This window comes from Falco naumanni, chromosome 5 (assembly GCF_017639655.2).
Source record: "Falco naumanni isolate bFalNau1 chromosome 5, bFalNau1.pat, whole genome shotgun sequence".
Classification (NCBI taxonomy): domain Eukaryota; kingdom Metazoa; phylum Chordata; class Aves; order Falconiformes; family Falconidae; genus Falco; species Falco naumanni.
In genome coordinates, this window is record NC_054058.1 from 15,454,678 (window position 1) to 15,482,535 (window position 27,858).

Here is a 27,858-nt window from a genome sequence, read left to right on the forward strand (position 1 = left end):
GGGATCTGCATAAGTGCAGACGCCGGGTTTATTTATGCCAGAGGAGTGGGCCACAAAACTCAGAACACGCAGAGAAAAAAACAAGCATTTCCTTGAGCAGTAATAACCATCTACCCAGGACAGCATCAGCTAATCCCCCCCCACTGACTCTTTCATAGCTTCTGGGTTATACCTAAAGTCACACACTGGAAGTTACTTCTGGTCCCAGCATGGGGGAAGAGATTCAGGTTGGCTTCGTAGATGGAAAAGGCCACGGTGCTACCATATCACCACCAAACGCCCTCCTGCCCCGTGTCCCTGCTCTCCACAAACCACATCCCAGTTTTACCTGCTCAATAACTATTTATTCTACCATCTACTTGCCATGTTACAGCAACAGCAGCCAGGATCTGTGAAGCAAGAACAAATTTCTCAGGTCTCCCAGTCAATTCTTAGAAGCCCATTAAGGAACAAAGCAAGATACCTACGGAGACTTGCATGTGAGAAAACAAGTACTCTCTGCTTAAATCATTCAAAACAGCACACATAACTAACATCTGCTAGGGAAGCAGCTGATTTTCTTGTAGCTCATTGGCACCACACATTGGATTTTTCTCTGTAAAAACATAACGAGGTAATTATTTGTGCGAAAAGGATTAGGCTCAGGGCAGTTTGCAGACCTCTTTCCTCCAGCAGCTGTGCTATATTACCATTTTCAAAGGCAAGACTTGAAGACTTATCAGCATTGCTATCTAAGGACCTTTCTTAGGCTGCGTGATCCAGAGGTAGACACAACAAATTCTCATCTGTAAATGTCAGCACTTGCACTAGGCGAGCTTTGGTTTTCCGTAAACACACAGATGGAGGATCAGATCAGAGATCAAATGTCAGATTCTCCAACGACAGGAAATTAAATCAGTTTAAATGAAAGCCAAAATATCATCAAAACCTCTCTTTTTTTTTTAATTAGATCTCAAGCTTTATGCAATACAAACATGACATAATTTTAAGGTTAAGGGAGTAGACTGAGGGCTTGAAGGAGTTCTGACTTAAAACCACTGAGAAAGACCAAGGGTGACAGGCAACACAGAGAGCAGCTAGCCTCACTGCATCCAGAGGGAGCTGCTGGGATGCCTGGGGACAGTCGCTGGACTGACTAATCCAGCTAGGAGAGTGTCAGAGGAGTTTGAGAGTCCCCACAGCACAAGTATGTTGTCAGAAGTAGCAGAAGGTGAGAGCTTCACTACTCCCGTTCACGATGGGCTCTGCTTCTACCAGCTGCAGAGGAAGCCAGTATCTAACCACCTCCTATCGGAGAGAAAGCACTCATGTTAGTCATTCCTACAACACGGCTGACACAGGAATTAGCATTCCCACCAGTCTGACATCACATTAGTGCTGCAACAGGCTGGAGCTGACCACAGTTTGGCATCAGCTTAGCAAGGAATAAGGGCATCTTTCTACAGCTGTGCAGGAGATCCCTCTGCCACTGCAGTCTCATGCCAGCATGTCATTCTGAGTCCCTTTTCCATATTTGAGCAGGCAGATGGTGAAACTTTTATCATGCACTTGATGTGTTCAGATTTCATTTCTGCTGCCTATTCATTTGGTGTCCAATCCATATCCTCTTGTCTGACGACAGCTGGCTGCCTGTCTAAAGAAGGCTTTGAATGCCATCTCCCAGAGATGCCAAGGTGGGTCTTTCACCACTCTGGTTTTCAGAATGACTTAGAAGTAGGAAAGTGGGGAGGTTGCAATAACAGCTTCCCAATTCACCTCCAGACACATACTTACAGTGACTCAGTCTGTGTATGTGAAACATTGCATGAGTACATACTTGCATATACAATGTTAATACAGCAAGTGTCAAACACAAGTGCAAGCACATAAACAGTAGCAAATAGAGCTGGGAATCCAAAATTCAGACCATGACATGGTAGGAGAAAAAAAACCCCAAAAACAAAACCAACAAAAAACCCCGCCAAAGCTCCTGGCCTTGCTCTTCATGTTTCTTTGGTCTTGTATTTGGAATACAAGCAATACAGAATCCGCATTGTAGTCTTCACATCTCCATTCACAATATCTGTGGATACACAAACCAGAAACAACAAAACCAGATGGGAAGTATTAGCAATCCCTGGAATAGAAAGAGACTGCAACTGCCAAAGATAATCTTCCACCTTTCCCCAATTATAATGTAAACTTAGACAATCTAATTGTAACAAGAAGCAAAACAGCAACTACAGAGCTAGAAAAAGTATTTATTCATTAAATTAACTTAAGGAAAAGGTACTTTCATGCACTATCTTGCTGGAAGACAGGATAAAAAATGCAGAGTAAGAAATAATTCTTCACTAGCAGAGAACAGAGTAGACAATTCAATAGGACTTTAAAGCTTTAGGTTGGTTATAATTCTTCTATGGCAGGAATCATGATGGGAATTACCTGATGCTTTTTTTTTTTTTTTTTTGTTATAACATTTCCATCACATTTTGCTGCCATTGACTGTTTCTTTTTTCCAATTACTTTTCAGCTTCTGTGTTCTTGGCTAAACAAACTCCTCTTGTATTTTTAATAATTGTAATGGAAGAGGGTAACGGGTAACTGATTGAGAGGGTTTTACTGTTCTTACAGTGCTGTAAATCACTGAGAAAAAGACTAATAATGAAACACTAGTAAATGAGATCCTTAAACGCTCTAAATAGTGTAACCGTACTAAGTACCCCTAAATCATATTAAATTCAATCACTAGCTGAAGATTTTCCCAGTGAAGCTAAAGGAACTGCGGATGCTGGCACCAATATTTCTTATGCTGATCAACTCTGTTTGAGGCAGTGCAGAACAGCCAGAGGGAAGGAAAGAAAGCATGGGTTTATCTCCTTTCATACAAAAGGTGGATCTCAGCATGGAGACCTGAGCTCATGCAGATTACTCTTTTCAAAGTTAATATAAATAGCTTTCCAAACTCCTAGCTCTATGTAATATGGCAAAAAGCCCACAATTTGTGAATGCCTGTTATGCAAACTGCCAACATTACCAAAGCATTAGTGGAAAAAGAAAAACCAATGAAAGCCCTAAATTCTAGCTTTCCCTCTCCATGATGTTACGTACTAAACACATGCGCCTACTTGCTTAAATAACTAACGGGAAGAGATAATGCTTTGTATTCTTAATAAAGATTTGACTGCCTTATTGAACAACAAACTTTTGAGCTTGATAGAGGAATGATGGGGTGAGGTTATGTACCCGGCAAGAGGTCAGGCTAAGCAGTCAACAGCACCACCCACTAGTGTAACCACATCCTGCATGCCACCAGGAGCTGGTCAAAAAATTTTCTGTGGAGCATTTTTTAAAATTGGAAAATTGCACTCAAAGGAAACTTCTTTTTTTTTTTTTTTTTTTTTGTGGTGGGGCAAGAGAAAGGAACATGCATGTACATTAACTCAGCAATTATTCACTTGGATGTAGGAGATCAAGATTCAGCTTCCACATCTGAACCTGGCAGAATAGCAACTTAAAGCCTATGAATTTCACATTCAGGAGACTGACCCACCAGCTTTTCTGGGTTTGAATAGAGTGGTAGAGCGGCCGGTGTTTTTGATTTTCAGGACATATTCTGCAAGGTATCTTCCCACATGAAACAAGCTTGGTTTTAACACAGTGAAACTTCTTACGAGAAAGGAAAATAGCTTTCCCTCCAGCTCAGCCGCTCTAATTTTCCTAGGAGCTACTTCTGTATTAAATCTTTAACAAACAGTTAAACTGACTTACTAAACAGTTTAAGTTTAGCATGAACTTACTAAAGTTAAAACAATCCAGCCTTTTTAGTATAGACATAAAGATTGTTCAAGACAATTCTCAGCTTTATTACTATTCATTCCGAATGAGGACCTACGGGGCAGCCATATTAATGAAATGTCTTGGTGTCACCCTGAAGAGCCTACTTTCCTCAATTACTCTAATTTTTGCTAAGCTAGGATAAAAGCAATTCTAATTCTATTCCAGGCAAATTTGCATGCCATGACTCACCTTCAGAGTTCACAGAAAAATTCAGAAGACCTCCGTCTGCCAGCAAGTCTAGTGCAAGGTTAACATTGTGAAGCTGTTAATGAGACAGTAAGAGAAATCAATATAGCAGAAAATATTTTCCACCCAATGGGGCAGTGGCCAGGAGATTTTTTAAAGTATTTCTCTAGTAGTTGAAGATACCGATTCATAAATACGTACTCATATTCATCTCCTTAGTTTTGATGGAGCGCTCTACCAATTTTCATGAATAACTGGATGTAAAATCCATCTCCAACAAAACTTATCCCATGAAGTGGGCTGAAGAATCCATTTATTTAAAAATAGACTTTGCACGTGAAAGTCATGTTAATGGATGTTTCCATGGCGAAAATAGGCTAGATTCATAACTGGATCTAATAGATGCATGGAATTTTTTTTTTTTTTTTTTTTTAACAATGCCCATATGCTTACCACATATGGAACAAAAAGTACATAAGGATAAAGTTCTCTATATTTCATTCAGAATTACAAAGATTCGAAACATTCCTGTCAGCTATATTTGTGAGCTAGAAGTTTATGTTTTAAGATAGAAAGATGTCTATACACAGTAACAGTAGTGATGATATCCTTAATATTACTCATGAGAAATTAAGTACACGTCTATGAATGAAAGCTGGGGGTTATTTTCTCATTTTCCCTCACTGCTTTTTCTAGCCTTTTCCCACATAAAAGCAGCATCACATGCATATGCAGTAGTCATGAATGATTTTTTAAAAGTAATATAACATCTCATTACTAGCTTCTAACAGCTTAAGGGCAGTTGTTTACTTGGCTGGTAATTAGGCAGCTCCCTTCCTCTAATGAAGTAACAAGACCTGAATGAATGTCAAATCATCTCTTTGTACATTCTTTAGGCCACCGAGCAATTTATGCTTTGGGAGGCACATCATAACTGCTGCCATGCTATTCCCTATTATCTTCTGACAATAAGCACAGGAGTCCCCCATGCATAAGCCACGCAAAAGCTATGTTCTTTGAAGTGAAGCAATAGATTTATGTTTCACCTGTTTCTCTGGTTTACAAGTAACAGAGACTGACAGTTTGGATTCGGGCTTATTTTCTTACTTTGACAGTCAGCAGCCAGGAGAGCTTAAGCTCACACAGATCTACACATTTCTGATCAGAATGAATAAATCAAATGTTTCCTTAATGAACCAGCACAGGCAAAAGGGGCACATTTCCCCTTCTGTAATGCATATGAGATTTGCAAGGAACAGTAACATGCAAATTCCAAAATAAATTTTCAGACAGAAATACTGATAATTACCAAAGAAAGGCAACGTAGAAAAATAAGTTGTTTCATCCAGCTGCACTTCCAGACTCATAAGAGCTGGACAGTTGTCCAGGATTTACGGCTGGACAGAGGTGAGGATGTTTTGGGGTATTACAGCTCTGGGCCTGTTTTGGCAAAACTACAGAGTTCACAGGTTTGATAAACTACACAGGCCCTCTATCATCATCATCATCTTCATCTCCTGACTGCACAAAGTTTATCCCTAATTTCAACCTGGCCTATTTTGAGATTATATTCTTTGCCCCAAAATACACACCTTCCTATACACACAAGCACCCAGATGGACTTTCTTTATAGCTACTCGTAAACCTCATGGTTTTGGGGTTTTTTTGGGTTTTGTTTTTTTTTTTTTTTGGGGGGGTAATAAATGCCAAAAAAACCCTGCAACAAATCTACCCACTCAGTGTTGTCTGCTTGCACCTGTAGATGGGTCACCTCCTGAATATCTGCTCCTGTTTTCCTCACCCTTCTCATCCCTCTAAAATGGGCTCCTGCCCTCCCTGTTTCTTGTTTCTATTTCCTCCTCAATATCACTGCTTCCATCCCAATTTCCCCTCCTCGTGATTCAGGAACTTTCTGTACCAGCTTTGAGCCACAAGCTTTCAGCTTGAATGAAAGGTGATGCACTGCACCGATCAGAACGGTGCATGTGGTTGTCACCATTTTCATAAGACAAATGATGTGTTTTAAGCCTCAGCAAAGGTTACATTTTCATACTTTACTGTACCAATTAATGTCTAAAATGACAGGGAGTTAGAAAGCACAGGGGATTTGAGAGACATATTTTATGTACAAATGACAGTTGAACTATGGTCGCTCAATATTTTTAGTTATATTGTCATCCTGCTTTTCATCTTGTAACAAACATCAGAGGAGAAACAAATGGTAAATACCACTCTGGCAAACTGTTCAATAATAAGCCCAGTACCTGGAAGTAACTTTGCTAAAATGAAATCACTAGGATGCAGAGAATTGTACTGAACCAGTACCCAACCCATTATATTCTCCTCTAAGGCCAGTGACCAGCACATGCAGAGTAAGAACTAGAAAGTCTGAGCTCTGATTTGTACCTGAAATGTAGGGGTATCTAATTTCTTGAAAGAAATCTGTGAGGCTTGAATAGGGCTGATTCAACAAGGAAAAGGTTTTCTATGAAATTTTAAATTGAAAAATATATTCATTGATTTCCTCTAAATAAAGTTAATGGAAATGTTAAAAGTGTATTTCCAAGTCAATGGTCCAGAACAAATAATTTTGAAAACTGAGTGGAGGAGGAGAAAAGGAAAAAAATACATGCAAGGAAATGCTTTGATTTTGTTTGATTCAATCCTTCAACACTGGATTTTCCCTGGTTTTAGATTTCTAAAAGATTGCATTTTCCTAATACTTTAAACAGTCACCAACTGACAGTAATGCTTTTCTGACAAAATTTGAACCTAGGTCTTAATTCTGCTTTTAAATGTTTTAATGAAAAGCTCCACAGAGGTATTTATTAATTAATATGGGACCTCTGAGGATTTTCATTACAAATAAGCGTTGCCCAGAGAGAATAACTGCAGTGAGGCTGGGAATCAGACAAAAGCCTCATCTGTGCAGGGAAGCTGTAATGCAAACCACGCCAGAGGAGAGATTCCCTTCTCAGGCAGCTCTGAAGCAAAATGGATCTGACGTATTTCACCTTCAGAGACCTGACTGAATATAACCCAGGAAAAACAGCTAGAGTTTCAAGATTTTCAGAGCTGTTCAGTGACCCAAACGACAAATCACTACCCACACCAGAGACAGTTTGAAAATATCTCAAATATCTCAAAATATATGAACATTCTAGATCTGTGGAGGAGGCATTTACACCAGCAGCCCAGCACACACTATATTCTAGCTGATGACACCTTTTTATTTTAAAGCACTGATGAAATCTGCCTGGTGCAGGTTAAAAAAGGAATCAGGCAAGTCTGGCTGGGTAGGTTACAGCCTTAGGGCTGTAGCCTTGAGAGAGGAAAAGATGTAAATTCTCAAGGGCTTCCTAAGCACAGAGGGAGCCTTCAAAATGTTCTGGTCATGTCTTGATTAAGGTATATTTTTAGAACAGCGTAAGGAAACCTATAGGGATCCAGTTCTGCTATGCAAGGGGTGTCCTCCATGTAAAACATTGTTTGCAGGACAAATTTGTAGGAGATAGCATACCAATTCCCCACCACACCTTCGTATCTCAGTTCCCCACCAAAATATCTCTGTGTTCAGAGGGATGTATATGCCAAATAAATGCAAGTAACAATAGTTTGCCTCCCATGAGACAACTAATTTTGAAGAGGACACCAACCTGGTCCAAGGTATTTTAACAGCACCAAGAGTGTGCATTTGTCCTGTCCCAAACCACTATCCTGCAACACTGCATGCATAGGACTTCACACACAGCCACAGCAGTTAAAGCAAGAGGCAGAGCTCTTCACTGACATATGGAAGCATTAAAAACACAAGTATCAAGCTCTGAAGTAATTAAATAACAACCTACCATCTCCGTGGTGCTGGCTGGAGTCAGGAAAAAATTCCTTAAGTTCAGAAAGTAACCCTCTAGTTGTCCAATTAACAGAAGTAAGATAACTCCATCTGCAAACTAGATGACAAATGATCTGAATATATATTATACACTGGCTTTTAGTAGATTATGCCAATAAACGGCATTTTAGCAATAAATGAATCTAAATGGTACTCTGGCAAGCAGGCAGCCTAAAGACTCAGTTCCCTCAACCTCTTCCACAGCGAACTTCATATTTAGTTAAATAAGGCTCCCAAGTTCATATTAGTGAAAATATGACACTGTAAAAGGACAGCTATTAAAACAAACTATTCCAGATGTGGAGAGACTTCAGATGACCACAAGCGACAGAGGCGTAACTACAAATAAAAGAAAATTGTGCCTAGTGCCTGAGATTTACAACAGAACACTTGCGAAACTTCCTTTCTCACAGCTGCCCACTAGGAAAACCCAGAAGAGCACCGCAGCACAGCTCCACTTTTCATCTGCATTGTATAAATCGCAGGGACTGCCACTGCACCAAGGTTTTGAATGCTTAGAGCAAAGCAAGAACTGTGGGCTGATTTCTGCATATGTGTCTGCAGAAGTAGGGAATGAGAAAGCCACGAGGGATGTCCCCAAGCTCATTTCCCAGCGCTCATTCACTCCCCAGAGAGGCATGAGAGGATGCTGCGGCTCCCCGGCTCTGCAGGAGATGCTGTCTGCCCTCCCCAGAGGCAGCAGAGGAGGACAGCAGAGGTGTGGTTGTGCCTCTCTTCACCAGCACCCAGGGACCTGATCCTGAGGTACCTAATGAACACTTCTTTTGCAATTTCATGGACTTTAACAAAGCTCAGTGTTCAGAGGATGGGACTTTGAAATGTAATGAAAATGAGGCCTTCCTACTGTGAAGCAAATCTACCATTAAAAGTCACTGAGCACCAGTAATCAACTGGACTTCCAGTTTAATTGTCAGAAAACCTTTATTTCCATACTGACAGAAAGAGCATCCACAGGAGTTGGGCAAATTCCGAAAGTTACTCCCTGTAGCATTACAGGGGCAGCACTGAATACAAAGCTGTATTTTTTTCATTACTTATTAGCTTCAGAAACTTCAGAGATTAAAGCCTAGTATCTTAACCTGAAGCTAGAAATAATTGTTACATTGCCAAGTTTAAATTACTACAACAAAAAGGAGTAATCCTAATGGTGAGGGAAAACAGTCAAACGGCTGACAAAACATGGTTAACATGTAGCTTAGAGCAGGCTACCTGAGATTCGATGTCTTTCACATTTAATCCTAATTTTCCAACATGCTGGTTGACAAATTGCAAAAATACCTAAAGAAAACAGAAGGGGAGGAGAGAGTAGAAGAAACTTTTTCCAGTGAAATCATGAATTATGTTTTAACTTACAAATTTTGATGTCTACTAAAGAAGTAAATTACCTTTTTTACAGCATCCAGTTTATCTGGAGCACGGCTAAATAATTCATCAAAGGCATCATCTTCTGTATCAAAACAATTCAAATAATACTAATTAAATGTTAACTGTCAGATCAGAGGTTTAAAGTGGCTCCAGAAGGAGAAAGGTGTTCGCACCTTATAAGCCAGGGAGGAAGAAAGTTGTAGGGAGACAAGGAAAAATCCTGCTTTTGTATTTATCAGAAGACAGAGTTAGAGGCTTCCCTTCAACCTAACTCCAAGAAAACAACTTACTTCATTCAGGTCCATAATCTTAGTCTGTAGAGGTTCTCAAGATTTGTGCTGCCACCAGTATGAGCAATGACTGAGTTTTGCATCTCTACAGTTTATCTCTTTTCAGTTATGTTTTTTTAACCCTGAACCTCTAGGTTAAAATACTGTAAGCAGAGAAGAGCAGCTGTATATTTTACTGCTCTCCCTCAACAGAAATATCAGTTACATCACATTTGCAGAAAAATGGCCCCCTTCCTTAAAAAAAACAAAAAACACAAACTAGATATTGGGTTTGGAGACACTTCCCTTCCTCTGAAAACTCACAAACCTCAAAAGTGACCAGTGCTGCCACCCAGTTTAAAGGCAGGCACGAGCTGGTGCCAGCAGCACTCCACCAGACAACTAGCATGAGTTTAAAGATTTCCAGGGAAATGAGATTCATTGAAGTCCCTGTGAACACCCACCCTTCACGTCCATTTTCTGCCCAGGTTTAGCAAAAGCAGGACACACATCCTCCCAGTAACCTGGCCACAGGACTGCTCTGGTTCAAGCAATGAACAGAAACATTTGAAACACCCTTCAAAATGACGGGCACTCTAGCAGCATAACTAAACGGAGAACCGGTTTCTGTGGTGCAGGAAAGCAAAGGCAGCTTTGCTTAAGGAAGATTCCTCCTCAAAGCCAGTGACAAATATGCCTCCACTCCAGAAGGGAGGTTTCTCCATTCTCCCTGTTAGGGGGTTGCTGCAGGAGCAACGTCAGGGAATAGGTGAATCCATCGAAATCACTGAGCGACAGTGTGAAACCTGCAATGGTCTTGCAAGCTAGAGAGCCCTCTTCCGAAGCCATGCTTTGGGACTCCTCTCTTTGTTAAGCAAGCTGTGTCAAAAACAGAGTGCATTTTGCAGATTTCTCTTCCCAGCAGAATCAGCCCACTGGAAGAAACACCTAATTACAGGGGGGGTTATTTTGGTTGTTTATTGGTGTGGTTTTTTTCCCCCCACAATTTCAGCCCACATTAGAGACCACTCAGTGGAATAAATGATAAATATGTATTAAATGATACAGTTTGCACCTCTGCAAAGAATGAAAACACTAACATAAGGGGCACAGCAGAATTAAAATGGTTGCCCTGATTCACTGGGGATGCAATGTGCTCCTTTGCAGTAGGGAAGAGCAGCTCACACGGAAGCCTGAGCAGTGCCCAGACCTTCTCCAGGCTCTGCATACATGGACATTTTTCATCTCAAGTATTTCATAGCCCTTAAAAATCCTATGGGCAAAAACTCTGGATACATTGGTTTTACTGCACTGCCGTCCATAACTGAGTGCAAGTAGATTTCAAAACCTCATTTGCAAACTGCAGAAAGGAAACTATGTTGAAACTGGTAGCAACAAGAATGAGGTCAATGCATAAATCCAAGACATACTTTGCCCCTAGCCAGGTCTTCTCTGTTGGGTCATCAACCCACTGTTTCATTTCTTGTCTCATGTCCCATCTGCTGCCTGTAGTCCATGGACGAAGTGGCCACCCAATTTCCAAACTATATTGTGTTGATACAAACAGACATTAACAGGAAATGTTTGGAGAAAAACACTAGGAGAAATCCATGAATCACCATTAAATCTGGTGGGAGCACACAGATTTTATCATGAGGTAAAAATTGTTCAGAATGTGGTGTATAACAGCACATAATGGTGAAACACTGAACTTGGCAATGCCAGTACTTACTTGACTGCACTTCTAAACTCTCCCTAGAATTGTAATAAAAAGCAAAAATTAGAAAAAGCATTCAGCAGAACTAATCTTATTCACAAGCAAAGCTTATCTGGGCCATCAGCTATTTCGTAAAGCAGGAGACAATACAAAGTGCCATTAACGTTCCATCAGAATAACTCTCCAACAGACATTTTTAAGTACTCTGTATATTTGCCCAGGCTCTTGGAAGTATGTGAGATTTTAATTGGCCCACAGACCAACAAACATTTATTTTATAAGCGCAATCCAAAATATCCTCTTCCAATAAGCTGCTCATGATATTAGAGTTTGAAGATGCTCTAGCATATTAAAGATGAAAGTAGGAAAATCTGTTTCTAGTTCTTGGAATAATGTCCATATTTTCTCACTATACAAATGGTATCCTACTACTAACCTCCTTTAGTAATGACTACTTCACACGCTCAGCAAGCTCAAACCTTTCTTTCACAGCAAAATCAGAAAACAACTGCCCCCTTTCTCTTTATTTAATAATACAATAGCAACAAATTAAAAGTAGATTTAAACAACTATGGCTTTAGAAAATTTCCAGTTTAGTCTGGGACAGGTGAATTTACAGTACTGGATTTGTATTATTATATTTGTTACTATATTTCATGGCAATAAAAAACACTAGGCCTCAGAAATAATCATGCACATTATTTTAGAGAAGTTCATGTAAAAAGCATTATACTATAATACTAAATCTGAAGAGAAAAAAAAAAAGAAATCAGAGAAACAGTTTGTATGCATATGCATGTCTGGGTTCACACTTGTTGTCATCATCATGATACCAGCTATTTTTTCTAAGGGGGAAACACCCACAATATTTCTTTTCTGATTGACAGTGTAAAAAACAGATATATCCCCTCTTACTTGTTTTCTGTGATGTATTCCACCGCATTTGCTGTCTTTAATCCTCTGGAGGTGTTCTGTTGAAAGGACAATAAATATTTTTGGGTTTGTCACACAGAAAAAAAAATACCCATAAGCATTAGTAAGTCTTTCATGACCTGTTTGCTGCCTTAAATGACTACCAGAGGGCATTTATTCAAGAAGTCCAGTGCAACTAGTACAGGCACTTTGAGAGGTTGTGGCTCCCCTCTGCTCTCTTCAGTCTTCCACCAGAAGTTGGGTACTTCCCATCAGAGGAAGCCAAAGGAGAAGCACGTGGTCCCTCAGCTGGTGAAGTTTGGAGGCTGGCATGTTCACCTGGATTCTTGATGATGCTTCAAGCTGCTTTGGGCAGGCAGCAATCTCCTTGTGCACCTCACTGCACTAAGGACACTTCAGTTTTATAGCACTGGAGGTGGTCACCTCTGCCTTATAACAACCACATGCCGTGGCCTGCCATTGATGAATGCCCCCTGGCCCCGACAGAGGACTTAAGATGTCAATTCTTAGTATTTCTGAAGCTAATTGGGATCATCTTTGCTGATGTCCTTTTATTTTTTTCCTCTATGCAGATCTTAGTACCCCACATAGCATCAAAATAAAAAGTGCTTCAGCCCAGCCGACAGCCCGAAGAGGCAGGAGAGGCTGGGCATGCCTGCTGCTTCACATGGGTACACGGAAATGTGTCAGCACAGGAGCATCCTTGGTGTTTGCCGCCACATCCTCTCAGGCAGTGAAATACATCCCCTGTTTACGCACTTCAACTCCTTTGGGTCAGCTCATGGCCAAGGAGCACACCCAGCCCCGCCGGGGCCGCGGCAGGCCCTTCCTGCAGGCACGCGTCGCAGGAGGGCTAGGCCTTCCCTGGCCTCCCTGGGCTGCTCCAGCACTTCCCCCTTCGGAGCACTGCCGTCGCGGGCTCTCCTCACTTTTGACCTAATGACTATCGTTGCCATCACAGGCATTGATTCCTCCTCCAGGGAACCACCTCACTACCATAACCCATTACCCCTCTTGCTCCTCCTCTCCCTCCCAGGGTTAACAGCCCTTCCTTTCTGATGCTGCAATTTCACAGATAATCGCTCCCAATTTCTGTGCACCTGAGGCAGGGCGGCCCCGTAAGGCACCAGATGGAGGGCTGCTTCCCTCAGAGCGTGGGTCTGATCAGTGACAAGTCCAACACACAGGCTGGGCTCCCCTTAGATACCAGAGGGAACACTCCCCTGCTGAAGTGCCCAACTGGGATGGGGCCACAACTGCTACCTTTGCAGAACCCAGCAGCTACCTCTGAAGCCTCAGAAGAAGCTTCTGGGGGACGCTTAAACCTCCTAAAGTGGCACACATAGCTTGAGGACACGCTTTGTTTCAGTTCCAGTTATGATCCTCCAAAGAGGGAAGAGCGCTAGGTAATGCCATACAGACCGCGTGCTGGGCCTCCAACACCACTGCACTGCAAACCCTCTGTTAAAACTGTAACACGGTGGTACTAATTTTTGCAATTATATCCCAAGCTGCACAATATTTGATGTTCTCCTAAAGTCCCATAGTTGACTGTAAGAAACAAAACAGAGGAGGAAAGCATCGGCTTGTAGAGCAAAATACCAAAACGTGACCTCAATGGAAGGGGGTAAAAACTCCCTTCCCCTAAAGAAATAAACCCTCAGCATTAAGCCAGTATCATGGCTATTTCAAAACACTTAAAGACAGTGACAGCAGAATTTCTTCTTTGTCCTCTTTACAGACTTTGGACCATTCCTTTTTTTTGATCAAGGAGAAAAAACAGCATAGTGGTTCTGCCCTTTCCTACCCTGAACCGAGAACAACATGGTAGTCTAGTTCAGCAAACGCAGAAATTAAAAGGCACAGTTCATAGAAAATACTTGAATCTCCTTCACAGCTGCACACACATTTCTCCTGAATTCTAAGCAAATTAGTCTCATCAAAGCTCTTTAAGATCTACTGTAACAAATACTGAAACTATAATTACCTCAATGGTGATTGTTTCCACTTGAACATTTGGAGGCATGGCCAGGCTGGGTTTGAAGTGCTTTGCTATTGCAACCAGAAGATGCAGTGTGCTCAGTAAGTCCTTTGTCAAGATAGCTATTCCATGTAAAGAAAAAAAACCAATGTTTAGCGTGCAAAACTGAGTAAACCTCACTCATATCACAAATTCTCCCTATGCAGAGGATTCCAAAGTTATGGAGGACCATAATACAGGTGGGACATCAGATTGGGGTTTATATAATATCACAATTCAACAATACCGCACCTTAAAAGTCCTATTTGTGAGACATACACATGGACACCGAGGGGTTTTAAGTGGTCCAACAAGCCATACAACTTAAAGGATGCAGCTTGCATGACTCAGGGTCAGATATTCCTGTCTCACTTTTGATCCAACTAGTAATTGAAAACAGGTTGCTTAATTACTGTTCTGGTACCCCTTTGCCTCATAACAGCCTTATAGCAGAGGAGGCTCTGTGATGGACAATTTTCTCCAATTTCACTTCTGCACCTACATTCCACACTCCATTTCAGCTGACTTTCTTCCAGTTGCAAACACTTAGCCACAGCTTCCAGAATCACAGAGAGTTTCTGTCGCTGTTTTTTTTCTGTTAACGCGATCTTGTCAACATCCAGCTTGAGAGATCCTAGGTTTTCTTTGACAGAGAGTCCATAGGAAGAAAGATGTATTTTTAACATCACCACAGGAAAAATAAATCATAAATACAAAATGACAGCAAAGCACACAAAGTCTTGTTTAAAATGTTCAGTAACACTTAACAGCTTCCACAGGCCCACATCCCACAGCTGTATGCCTTGTTAAAATCCTGTGCTCTCCGAAAGCCTCAGTAAAATGAGTGAAGCTCTGAAAAGGGGAGAGGAAAAAAGTCATTCCTTGCTGCAGCATCCCCCAACCCTAGCACTCCACACTCCTACTTTTCCTAGTGGAAGCTACAGGAATCCAGTGAGTGAATCTTTCATGTAGGTAGTGTACAAAGGTAGTATCAACTCACATATATAGAAGAAATGCCAGCTCATTGCTCAGGGATGTAAACTACGAAAATAAGCCGATCCTGTTCATGCTACTGGCCTCAGCCTTGGTGAAAAGGAGATATGGTTTGAAAGACGTCCCCAGAGAGAGTGAGAAAGGGGAAAAAAAGTGAAGCAGGGACAGGAGAGATGGAGAAATAGAAATAGACTAACAGGCTGTTCCAAGAGGTCATATCTTCATGCAAGCATGTTGTTGCCTAGAGAGCCTCTTAGACTTTCATCAGTTTCAGCCCAGTGCTTTAGACCTAGAATATTTATTTTTTTTTTAAAAGCAGGAAAACATATAAATGATAGTGCTGATTCCATTCAATGTTTCTGGTAGCATCACAAGTCACCTTTGTGCTCCTGCCTTATGAAGCACTCCTTACTTTCAGAGGCACTGTAATTTCACACTTCAAAGTTACCTTATTATTATGTTAACTAGCAGGTAAAAAGACTTTCTTAGAAGAAATATAATTATATGAAAACAATAGCAGATCATCAGGCATTTGTTGTTCAGAATTGCTGTTTTCACAGATAGTACACAATGTAGTGCTTTCTCCCTTAGTGAGAAACAAGACTCCAGCAGATCACTGCTATTGCGATTTGTGGGGTTTAATCTCTAATCTAGAAGTTTCTCCATGATGTGTTTGCAAGCTAAACTCCAAGCAGTAGCTTACCCAAAAGATGATGAAGTACCAGCCCGTCATACAGATCCTCTTCCAGACTTTTAACTACTATGTGTTCCTCTTTCAGGGTTGTGTTAATCCAGTCAATCAGTAACTGTGGAGGAAAAAGCAGCTGGCAATTACATTATTGCTGTTTAGACAGCAGAGGACTCAGTGCTATGTTCTATTTCACCTTTCTCTTTAGTCCCTTATTTCACATCTTTGTTTGCTTTCAACCTCCACTTCCTTTGTGCTTTTTGGTTCTTTTTTAAAGGGAAGTTAAGCATCAGTTAGTTCTCCCTAATTTTCAAGTGAGATAGACATCTTACAAGTTATATTCCTATGAATTTTCTAGAAATAGTTATACAGATGGAGAGACAGATCTTATTCCTGCTTCCATCAGGGAAAAGCCTGCAGAGTACACTCCCCAATCCCTGCCTTCATTAGACATCACAAAATTCACACAAATACAGTAGTCAGAAATGGTTTGTAAGAAAAGAGGCTTCACTCATTCTGTTGGTTGTCTCTCAATCATCCATGTTACTAGCACTCTCCCTCTTTCTCTCGTATTTTTGTTTTCTTTTTCATTCTGTAAATTTGTACTAATTATCTCCAAAAACCTTATTTTTTGGTAAAAAAAAAAAAAAAAGGGCATTTTGTTTATTTTGCTTTCTTATGTGGCAGTCTTCCCATTGTCCTTTCCAATATTCTTCCTGCCTTTGCAAGGGCAAGCTGCTCAGGAAGCCATGGGCTCGGCTACAGCTGGAAAGGAACCACGTTCCCAGTTACATCCCTTGGTCCTGCACCCCTTTCTTGAACACCATGCTCCTGAGGCCAAAGGAGCTCTTCAGCGCTTCCCCAACCATGTGCTTTATCCACATCTGTTGACAGAAAGGGAAGATGACCTGCTGAAGCAGAACTGAAAAGCAGTAGCCCCCACTGGCTGTTAGCAAGAACCTCTTGAAAGAGGGATGGGTATTGCTTGTATTGCTATTATTGCTACACAAGTGAGTGTCTGGAGTTAGTTTTATGCATAATATCCTTCTCACTTTCTGTAAACAGAGGAGAAAATTCATAGCAGATCCCTGTAAGTTAGCCAACATTAACAGAAATGTAAAAAGCAGTATGGAAAAAAAAGGTTATCTCTGAGATGCTTGGAACTGCACAAGAGACAGAAATGCCTGGTGCCAGGACTTGCATGAACTGAGAAGCTGTCAAAGTGTTTGCAATATACTTCCTCAGCTAAGAAGTAACAAGAATTTTCTGGAGCAGAAAGCTGTGCTCCTCAGCTAATGCTTGCATGTGAAGAACTGGCGATGCTTTAGGTGTGTGAGAGACAGAACGGTACCCCAAACATCACAGTACAACTAGACGAAAGTCGGAAAAGGCAAAGCACTGCTGAGTACAGAGCTATGAGATCCCTCGTTTGCTATCTCAGCTCTAAACAGCCACATCCACAGCCTACAGGGCACACAACTCTGCTTTCAGTCCAGTTGTTGAGCAGAGCGCTGTGTCTAAAAATGAGTAAACAGGGAAAGGAGAAAAGGAATACTTCAAGAAGCTTGCTACTGGCTTCCAAATGTAACCATCTTCTATCTTACAAGCAATTCAATATTTATAGTAACTACGGTGAGCCATTTCACATTTCTTATTTTCCTAAAGCCACCTCAAAATGAAAATGTAGTGGAACACAGTCTTTCTCCCAAGCGAGTTTCTTTGCTTCCCTTAAAGATACCTCTTTGTCCCTGCCTCCATCCCAGTCTCTTCTCTAGAGGAACCATGAACTGTTTAGATTAAGGTGGCAATCAGTGCCGTCAATGGGCACCCAGAGGATTGCCTCCCCTGGGACCCGATTTCCACCTCCTCTTCATCCAAAGAAGAGCATTTTTTCAGGAGTCTCTGATGGAAAATGGATTGAGCACTGAAGCTCACAGAATTCTCCATAAACAGGAAAGCTCTTAATTTTTGGCAGCACAGAAAGAACAAATTCAGTGTCTCTGTAGACAATATAATTGCATTTTGCAGCACCACCTTTCAAATTTTCTCTTTTGTATAAAAACATTGTGAAAAATTAAGTCTTTTTGATCAAATGTGCTCAAAACTTTAAGAAAACGTAACTAGAAACATGCATATTTCTGGATTTATGAATGCCATATAACACACCCATCAGCACGAAGCCTAAGCTGGCTTTTATAATATTTATAAGAGTTTTAGTATCTCCATAATGCAAGAAGTGCTGGTCTTATAAGAGACATGCCACTTTTCTTCCAGGAAATTTCAGTATGCTAACCTTCCCCTGAGCTGTGCCATTACAGAAACGCAGTGACTGAATGCACAGGGAAGATTTTCAAAATTACTTAGAAATAAAGTACTTTCCCATGAAATAGGATTCATCATTCACAGCTACCTCAAGCAGATGATGTACTATACAAAAACCTTGTACCATACTTAAAAGCTTTTCCCCAAATTCTTGGTGACTGGTATACCTTTCATCCCTTTTCCCTCTGCTCTGTGCTATCCCCCTCGGGCTGCATCACAGCTGAGCCAACTACCACTGGAGGTAGAAGACAAGACCAGAAGACTGTTGATGATCAGCTTGGCAATCCCAAAACTTGTTAGCATGGGATCAGGGCAGCAAACCTGCACATACCCAAACACACGTTTTTAGTCACAGCAAATGCTGATGTGGGTTTGCTTTCAGTCATGATCGTTCCAGCTGACTTCTAATTGCTATTACACCATCATTACAACGAGGTAGCAACTGGGTGTAGAGGAATGAAGCTGGGTTAATTAACATTGATAACAGAGCTGTGGGCTGGCTTGGGGGTGTTGGCAATGTAGATAAGGTGCCGCTGTGGCTGGTTCTGTTAGGGGGCTGGGCAGCCAGCGAAGAGGGAGCAGCCAAGGAAGAGAGAGAGGAAGAAGCAAGAGAAGAGGGAGCGGGCCCTGGATGAGGTGAGACTAGAAGGCAGCAGAGGGACGGGCATGAAGAGTATGTTGATATGACATGGTAAAAGACCTTGTTCCAGCTTAATAATTTTGAGAGTGCTGTGACAGCTGGGTACTTCTGGCATGGCTCATCCACATGTCCCAAGTTAGGAGAGGTATCATAGTAGTGTTTAAACCTACGGTCCACTTTACACACAGCAGTGACCACTCTTGGGTGATGCAGGCATTTGAACCTTGGTCCTGTGTGGCCCCAGCCGTCCTAGCACCATGCTTAAGCAAAAGCTCTGGTTTACTTGTGTGGAGCCCATGTGCCAAAAGCAAAGCTCATCCCACCCCTAGACAATGGGGAACTGGGGCCAAAGAGCTGGGTAATTTACAGGGATGAACATTATCACAACAGGTTAAAACAGCTTGAGGTGAGGGTTAAACAATACAGTAAAAGAAATGGTACCAGTTTTAATTCTTCCAATTTAGTATTGTGGCTTGAGGTCGGTTTTATGAGTTTCTTCTTCTCGCCTATGAAAGGAAGCAAACAAGATTCATTACAATTATCAGATACGATGGGGACAATATAAGTTTGCTGTAAAGTCTGCCATCAGTTTAATATTACCCAATATCATATTGCCATATGTAGAAACATTATCATTTTTTATTTTAGCTGATTCCTTATGAGCAAGAAAATGGTATATCACGCTATTAATGCTACTGTTGGAAATTATGCTTCTATGTAATTCAAATCAGTAAGATCTAGGTGGACAGTTCTGGAAATAAGAAAACAAATGTGGTCAGCTGGAAAAGACCTTTAAGATCATTGAGCTTAACTGTTAACCTAACGCTGCCAAGTCTACCACTAAACCATGTCCTTAAGTGAAATTTAAATTTCAGTTAAAGAACCAGCTAGAATTTGCGTTGTTTCTTCATTATCTGCCTCTAGAGAGTCAGCAGCCAAATTACACACACAGAGTTTAGTCGCTGCTGATAAAACCACGGGACCTCTGCTGAAAAAAAAATACACAATTCATTTGTACTGCACATTTTCTGCTTGGTTTTTCAGGTCATTCTTTGGACCTTTTTCTGTTCTGGTTCATAAAGTACATACCTTGAGCAATGGCATTCTCAGCTAGGAATTGATTAAGCGCAGCAGGCTGTGTAAGCACATTTAAAGAGGCTGGATCCATTGCCTTTTCTCGCTCCTGGTAAACTGGTAAAAAATATGGGGGGAAAAGGAACATGAATAACAGCATGTAAAGATCAAAATCAGTGCTAAGAAAAAAACAAACCCAAGGGATTTTTTTCAGTTACGATTTCATGACTGGTAGATTGCTTTTTTAAAAAAATCTGAAAATGTATTTAAATCTGTGTAAAGAAAAAGTAGTTAAAAAGAACTTTCCTTTTTTTTCTGTTAATCATCAAAATATAAGAAAGAAGCCCTGAAGTAATAAAACTTGCCTTAATTCCATCTAATTCCATCTGAATTAGATTAGTAAAATCCTATTTCAACTGAAATGAAAAAGCTTTCAGTTTCTAACTATCAATGGGTATCTGCTACAAAAATGACCATTACTTAAGTAGTATTAAATCCAGAATACAGCAGTTAAATTACTGAGACAAGCTTATAAATATAAGGAGTTTCTTTTATTGCTGGTATAGCTTAGGGGAAACAATGTCATGTTTCTGGGTAGATAATCCCATCTCACGTTAGATTAAGTTGCATGGCTTCTTGAAGATTTCTTTATTTTAAACACAGATTGGAGAATGACTTTCTTTCCCAACCTAGATGTCCTCAAATGAAAGCAGAATCACAATACAGCAGTGAAAATACCTTGTCAACAAACACAAAACTATGGGCAAGATTATCCAAAGCAGCTAGGAGTTGTGTTGGAGGACAGCAGAAGTCAGAGAAAGGAATGGGGTTATCAGAGCTGGGTGGCGAGGCTGCATAGCCATCCATACACATGGTCCTACCACACATCCAGCTGAAGTTCATTTCTATCACCAGCTATCATCTATGAATAAGAGGCAATGGTATCCCCCCAATCTTCTAGAAGCCATAACTCAAACCACAGTGCAAGCAGAGATGAGTCTGATTTTCTAACCATGGGTGTGTAAGGCTGTGCCATGCTGCCTACACAGAGAACACAAAAGATAGAGCCAGGCTCTACAGGCAGCCTACATAGTAGGAAATATTTAAAGTGCTGGCTTTTGCAATCTTAAATGTTCACGTACAGGTTTTTCAGTCAAGTCCACAAGACTCAAATAATTAGGATGCTTTAGCCTGGCAAAGACTAAAACTCAATAAAAAGTTACAGATAGTAGAATCTGAATACACTCTTTTACAAACTGTACTAAAGAATCATAGAATCATTTAGGTTGGAAAAGACCTTAAAGATCATCAAGTCCAACTGCAAACATAACATGGCCAAGTCCACCACTAAACCATGTCCCTAAGCACCACATCTACTCATCTTTTAAATACCTCCAGGGATGGTGACTCAACCATTTCCCTGGGCATCCTGTTCCAATGCTTGATGACCCTTTCTGTGAAGATTTTTTTTCTTAATACCCAATCTAAACCTCCCCTGACACAACTAGAGGCCATTTCCTCTCGTCTTATCACTTGTTACTTGGGATAAGGGACTGACACCCACCTTACCACAACCTCCTTTCAGGTAGTTGTAGAGAGCAATAAGGTGCCCCCTGAGTCTCCTTTTCTCCAGACTAAACAGTCCCAATTCCCTCAGCTGCTCCTTGTAAGCCTGGTGCTCCAGACCCTTTGCCACCTTCACTGCCAGTCTGTGGACACGCTCCAGTGTCCTTCTTGCAGTGTGGGGCCCAGAACCGAACACAGCATTTGAGGTGCAGCCTCCCCAGTGCCCAGTACAGGAGGACAATCACTCCCCTTGTCCTGCTGGCCATGCTGTTCCAGATAACAAGCCAGGGTGCTGTTGGCCTTCTTGGTCACCTGGGCACACAGCTGGCTCATGTTCAGCCAGCTGTCAGCCAGCACCCCCAGGTCCTTTTCCACCAGGCAGCTTCCCAGCCACTCTTCCCCAAGCCTGTAGCATTGCATGGGGTTGTAATGACCCAAGGGCAGGACCCAGCACTTGGCCTTGTTGAATCGCATAGAGTTGTCCTTGACCCATAAACCAGCCTATCCAGATCCCTCTGTAGAGCCTTCCTACCCTCAAGCAGATCTACACTCCTGTCCAACTTGGTGTCATCTGCAACTTACGAGAGCGCACTCGATCACAGAATTGCGACTGGCCTGTAGTTCCCTGGGTCTCTCTTAATTCCATTTTTAAAAATGGGGGTCATGTTTCCCCTTTTCCAATCAGTGGGAATTTCACCTGACTGCCACAACTTCTCAAATATGATGGATAGTGACTTAGTCACTTCATGTGCCAGTTCTCTCAGGATCCACAGATGCATCCCACCTTCAGGTTCCTTAGATGTTCCTGAACCTGATCTTTCCCTACAGTGGGCAGTCCTTCATTTTCCCAGTCTCTGTCTTCATTTTCTACAACTTGGGATGTGTGGCTGGAGCACTTGCAGTGAAGGCCAAAGCAAAAAAAAAATTGTAGTATACCTCAGCATTCTCCATATCCTGGGTAACCAGGTCTCCCATTCCCTTCTGGAGAGGGCTGACATTTTTGCCCCTCCTCTTTTTATCACCGATGCAACTACGGAAGCTTTTCTTGTTGTCCCTGACATCCCTGGCCAGATTTAATTCTGTCAGGGCTTTAGCTTTGCTAACCTGATCCCTAGCTGCTCAGACAATTTCTCTGTATGCCCCCCAGGCCACCTGCCCTCATGTCCACCCTCTGTGGGCTTCCTTTTTGTGTTTGACAGACCCTCTCATCCAGATCATCGATAAAGATATCAAACAGAACTGGCCCCAATACTGAGCCCTGGGGAACACCACCTGTGACCAGCCACCAACTGATTTAACTCCATTCACCACAACTCTTTGGGCCTGGCCATCCAGCCATGCAAGAAGTAAGATGGCTCTTTATTAAACCAAACTTATAATGATTTAAGTGCAAGAAATCAGAGTTATATACTGCAACTGTACAAATAAAATTGTTGGCTGCAGAGGTGAAGGGAACTATGGAAGGATCATGGCTCTGAGCCCTGGACAATCATGGCAGCATATGGTTTGTGTCACAGTAATATCTGTACTAGCACGAGTAAGAGATCTCATCTTTCCCAACAGTCCTAAAATATAAAAAAGCCAGAGCAAAGACGACAATATAATGACCAGGAAGACTTTTTACACTCCTCTGAATCATCAAACCCCAGCTGCTGCTGAGCGCAGGATACCTGGCACAACAGCCTGCTGCTCTGCTCTCTAATTGGGAGCGCTGCCCGTTAGTGGATGGAAAATGCTCTCCCTTCTCTCTGAAGCTCAGTGCTGCAGGGCCGCTGAAGGAGAGGGGAGGCTTCTTCTAACAGAAACCAAGGAGATGCCCCGTGTTAAAGGTTCACACAGGAGAGGGCTCCTGCTCCCTACCCAAGACACCCATACCAGGAGCCTTGTCTCTCAAGGTTCCCTGCGTAATGAGTGGACATGGCACCTTTAAAGAACAATCCACAGTATTTAAACAAGGATCTAGCCCTGGCTTGCATTTTTCAGTTACCACCTCCATTCTGCTACCAAAGAGACAGCCTCAGCTGCTACCACAGGTGCCTGAAGTGAGATGCTATGATGACCCAGCCCTGTAAGTACAGTGGAGCGAGGCAGTTGCTGCAAACACTGTTGCACACTGCCCACGGAAGACCTCCAAAGTGACATTTTCTCTCCTTAATAGCTTTATACACACCAAACAACACGGTGCAGCTCTGCAGGCTCACTCTCACATATTTATTAAAGGCTCCAGTCAAAGTGCATTACGAACACATATTTTAACACAGATTTTGTCAAGCCAAGAATAATGGTAGAAAATAGCTACTGGATGCTTTTGCACATCAGTCTGGTAAAATGAATTAGGTACAAAAATCCCAGCAAGCCACTAGGGGAAAGGGTCACAAGAGAATTAAATTTAATTATGGTGGCTGCAAAACTGAATTCTGTCTCTAAAAAGATGCTTGGTAAAATAAGGTAGGAGAAATCGAGTCATTTAGTGCCTTAGGAACAACAGAACGGAGATAAGACTCCCAAAACAAAATTAACAGAGAGGAAAGTTTAATACAGAGCAACCTAAGGACAACTGACTTTCAAAGTAGGTTTCTGACAGCTGTTATAGCTGTTATTCCTTGGGATGTCCTGCTCAGAAGTCTTCTGTAGTCATCTGCGTACACCACAACTTACACTAACTCAGCCTTGCTGCAATACTCAACTTGTGTATCTCTTACTTCCTTCGACTGCTTACACATCAAAGTAACGTACTGCCTGCTGCATGCTTGATCTCCGGCCAAGGAACCCAAACATCAGAAGCCACTTTCTAAAAATTTGGAAGCCTGTAAGAAAAGGCCTGAAATTAAGAATTTGCAATAGTATAAGTTCATATCCTCTAAAGCTTCAGTCCTGTGTCCTAGAGTGTTAAAATTGCTATACAGGGTAAGACTAGCTTGCCTAGTATCCAGTCCCATACAGCACCCAAAAAGCAGAAGATTACAGGGAAAAAAGAACCAAACCAAACCCAAACCAACCCCTCAAAAAAAAAAAAAAAAACCAACAAAACAATGGAGCAAGCATATACAGGTACTTCCCTGAAACATTTCAACAGCTTACAAATCAGCCTTCCTAAATCAAAACCAGGGTCCTGGTTAATTAGAAGCTATCAACACATTTACTTCCCCTTCACCTCTTGAATATGTGTACCTCCCACCATTCAAGAGGAGCTGAGGAGCATGGCTTCCCCTTGCCTGAAGCACCACCTCCTGCTGCCTGCTCTGACCTGCCACCTGCCAGCATCCCCTGAAGCTCCCCGCTACACACAGTGCAAAGAGGACCAACTGATTCACATTCTTCACGTCACCGTGTTACTACTCCATGTTACTACTGTATTACCATCCTACACCCTCAACAGTCATCTCTTTCCAGAACTGAGCAAGTACAGCCTACATCTCAGTTGCCCTTCACACGGAAACCACTCCACCTGAACTCTCTCCAGCATATCACAGCTTGTTGAAGTGCTGGGAACCAGACCTGCCCAGATTTAGAGAGGAGCACTGCAGCATTCACAATGTTGTTCTCCATTCCTCTCCCCCTACTCCCTATTGCTGTTTGCTATTGTGATCGCCACCACGTGCCGAGCTGACACTAACGGAACTATCTATCATATCCCCAAGATCTTATTTCTAAATAGCAACACATCACACTGAGCCCATCATTCATCTGCAGAGCTAGTATTGTTTTTTCCCCCCTCATGTGTTTCACATCACACTTATTGACACTGATTTCCCACAAAGAAATTTCCCATTTCCCATTTCAGAGCCTGAGAACCGCAGTTCCTTGACAATTAATAGACTCATTGCTTTTTATACTAATCATTAGCATTTGTGAGCAGTCCCTCATGTCGCAAGCTGCATTTCTGTGAGGCTTGGTCCTAGACAGCAGCCTTTCAAAGAATAAACCACTGCAGGAACAACATAAAATGGAACATGACTTGGTTTGGACACCTTCCTGGGGTTAGCTGTTTAACAAGAAATAGGAAGGGGTGCAAGACTCTGTTCTCACACACAAGCTTCCACAGTTGCTGCAACCAGCCTCTGCAGCCATCGTTCAAATTTGCTATTCGGAGCTGTGACTGACATGCCATTTTTTCCAGCCTCCAGCACATGTTATCTATCAGTACTTGGAGAAGAGATCACTGTAGGAGACAACTGCTTGAATACTGATTCATTTTGTGATGACATTTCTAAATAAAATTGAGGTTTAATTATTGACTATTCAAATGAAATGGCATAATTTGGTCCTTCAGTCCCTGAGAACATCATAGATGTACAGGCTTGTGTGTTTTGAAGTCAAGAGGCATTTTTTTCTCCTGTGCCACCTGCTGAGGCAGCCAAGAAGTTAAGACTTCTTAGGTCAAGAGGTAGACTACTGCACAATGTTGCAATGCTACAGCTATCAATAAAAGAGCAAATTCCCTAGTTGGGTCAGATCAGCTCACTTTTCCTCCACGAGTCTTCACACAGTCTGGCTCCCACAAATCCCTGATGTATGATAAAAAGCATTAACGAGCCACCAGTGGTCCCCGGCATACAAACTAGCTGTAGACTATACACAAGGTACTTACCAATGTTACCAAATTGTTTCAACTGTTTATTTCCTGTTTGAAAAGACAAAAGCTCTACTCTGCGTTAGCTCAAGCACACTTCCTAGGCGCAGTTGACTAAATAGATCACACAAACGAGGGAACGAAAACCAACTGGGAATGTTGATGTTAACAGTGATAGTTCTGCCTTTGGAAAACCAGAATTAAATAAATAAAGAAAGAAATAGAGAGAGAATACGGACTGCGTGCCCAATTTAAAACTTCCTTTTACTTCCTTGTTTAGTACCAGACCTTTCAAGCACCATTTTTGCTCATTAGCATCAGAAGAGATGCCATCGTAACAAGAATAATCCACAGGAACACAGAAAGTCTTACAGTTAAAAAAAAAAAAAACAAAAAACAAAAAACCACGCATTAAAAACCACCCAAGAGAGTCCCTTTTCCCAAACTTACTATTCTCTCCTTCAGCAATCCTCTGAAAGCTCTTCCAAGACCTTCTCACAGCAGGTGCGATGAAATTTGTGGGGGGAGGGGACGGACCCCCAGGCTCGGCGCGTCCTGCGCCAAAGCTGCAGCCTCCCATGCAGCACGACGCACCCCGAGTATGCAAGGGGGAAGTTGTGCCGCACGATACTGGCTTAAAAACGAAACCACAGTCGTATCCGGAACTTAATTGTCTATGTGCTTGGTCCCTGCTGGAGACTAAAATAAACAGAAATACAAATGCAGGAAACATGCAACCCTGCAATTCCTTAAATACCAGAAAGCGTTAGAAAGACACGCTCATTCCTCCATGGTACTGCATGGCATGACTGCTTGCTAGTCTGCGGCTGGGGTGACTCCCAGTGCACTTTTTCTTTGCATAAACAGCCAAAATCGTCATGCTATATTACACCTTTTACCCATGGTCCTTTGAGCATTTCATAAAGCAGATCAGCACTACTCTACTTACCTGGTAGAAGGAGAAACCTAGGCACAAGGAGATCAACTCATTTGTCCTTAGAGAGCAGATTAGCCACACCAAGGCTCAACACGCTCATCTGACACAAGTGTCATCTCCACTGGGCAGTGCTGCTGCTCTTCCTCCCCTTTCCCATCACTGATTAAAGAGGGAAAGCTCCCTACAGCAACCACTTCCCCCGGACATTTGCTTCAGGTACCAGTTGCATGTGTTAACTCTTCTGGAAAGCAAAAGTAACTCTGCAGTCCTCCATGAAACCCCTGAATGACACAGTAGACAGCCACACTAAGATGGTCTGGTTTAGCACTGCTAAGAGACTGACTCCTGTGTTTAGCTCCATGCCATAGACAAGAACGGATAGTTCAGCATGATCTAAATGGGATAAAGGAAAATGGGTTGAAAACAGATTTCCAGCTGCCATGAATTCTTAGTAACTGAGAACTTCACCCAAAATCCTTAATCAAAAGGAAAACTTAACTGTACAACATATCCCATTAGCAAAGACCCAGAGTACTTTACTACCTATGCAGAAGTGCATGCAACAGCCCAGAAAAGTTGTAAGTGAAAAACAAAAGTAAGTATAGTTAGAGATGCTATCGGGAACTTTGGACAAATCCAGTTTCATATCAGCAGGCAGAGAGAACAGGAATAATTAAACATTAGGAAAGCCATTTGTAATTACTAGGTCTCTCCTTGCTTCAACTGGCAACTCAAAGGACTTCTTTCCTGAAAGCCTCACTCACAATACAGTGCAGCAGTGCTAAAAGAACAAGTCTGAAACGTGATGGACAAGCACCTGTTTTCCTCCAAAAAGTAATGTTG

General features: G+C 41.9%; 1 protein-coding gene across 3 annotated transcripts; it reads right to left on the reverse strand.

Moving 5' to 3' along the window:
• Positions 1–916: 916 nt before the first annotated feature.
• Positions 917–27,129, reverse strand: PARVG (parvin gamma). Of its 3 annotated transcripts, none has more exons than XM_040595647.1 (14): positions 27,028–27,129; positions 26,529–26,777; positions 19,955–20,056; positions 19,307–19,371; positions 15,919–16,021; positions 14,725–14,865; positions 14,190–14,305; positions 12,185–12,240; positions 11,285–11,307; positions 9,304–9,365; positions 9,128–9,196; positions 7,854–7,955; positions 4,009–4,081; positions 917–2,062 (listed from the first exon to the last, which is right to left on the reverse strand). In XM_040595647.1, exons 2-14 carry the CDS (start codon positions 26,656–26,658, stop codon positions 1,983–1,985), a joined length of 1,122 nt encoding a protein of 373 aa, XP_040451581.1. In that variant the 5' UTR covers positions 26,659–26,777; positions 27,028–27,129; the 3' UTR covers positions 917–1,982. The 3 variants fall into 3 exon arrangements, with proteins under 3 accessions (XP_040451581.1, XP_040451580.1, XP_040451583.1); XM_040595646.1 differs by having other exon boundaries at positions 15,919–16,039; XM_040595649.1 differs by lacking the exon at positions 26,529–26,777 and having other exon boundaries at positions 15,919–16,039; positions 27,028–27,125.
• Positions 27,130–27,858: the final 729 nt, after the last annotated feature.

Excerpts from the sequence above, each read along its gene's own strand:
- PARVG (XM_040595646.1), bottom strand. The coding sequence starts at position 26,658 with ATGGGAGGCTGCAGCTTTGGCGCAGGACGCGCCGAGCCTGGGGGTCCG. Across the intron at positions 14,866-15,918 it reads GGTACTTCATCATCTTTTGG|AAAACCTAGGATCTCTCAAG; the intron begins GTAAGCTACTGC and ends TCTCTGTCAAAG. Across the intron at positions 2,063-4,008 it reads TTTTTCTGTGAACTCTGAAG|ATATTGTGAATGGAGATGTG; the intron begins GTGAGTCATGGC and ends GTGTATCCACAG.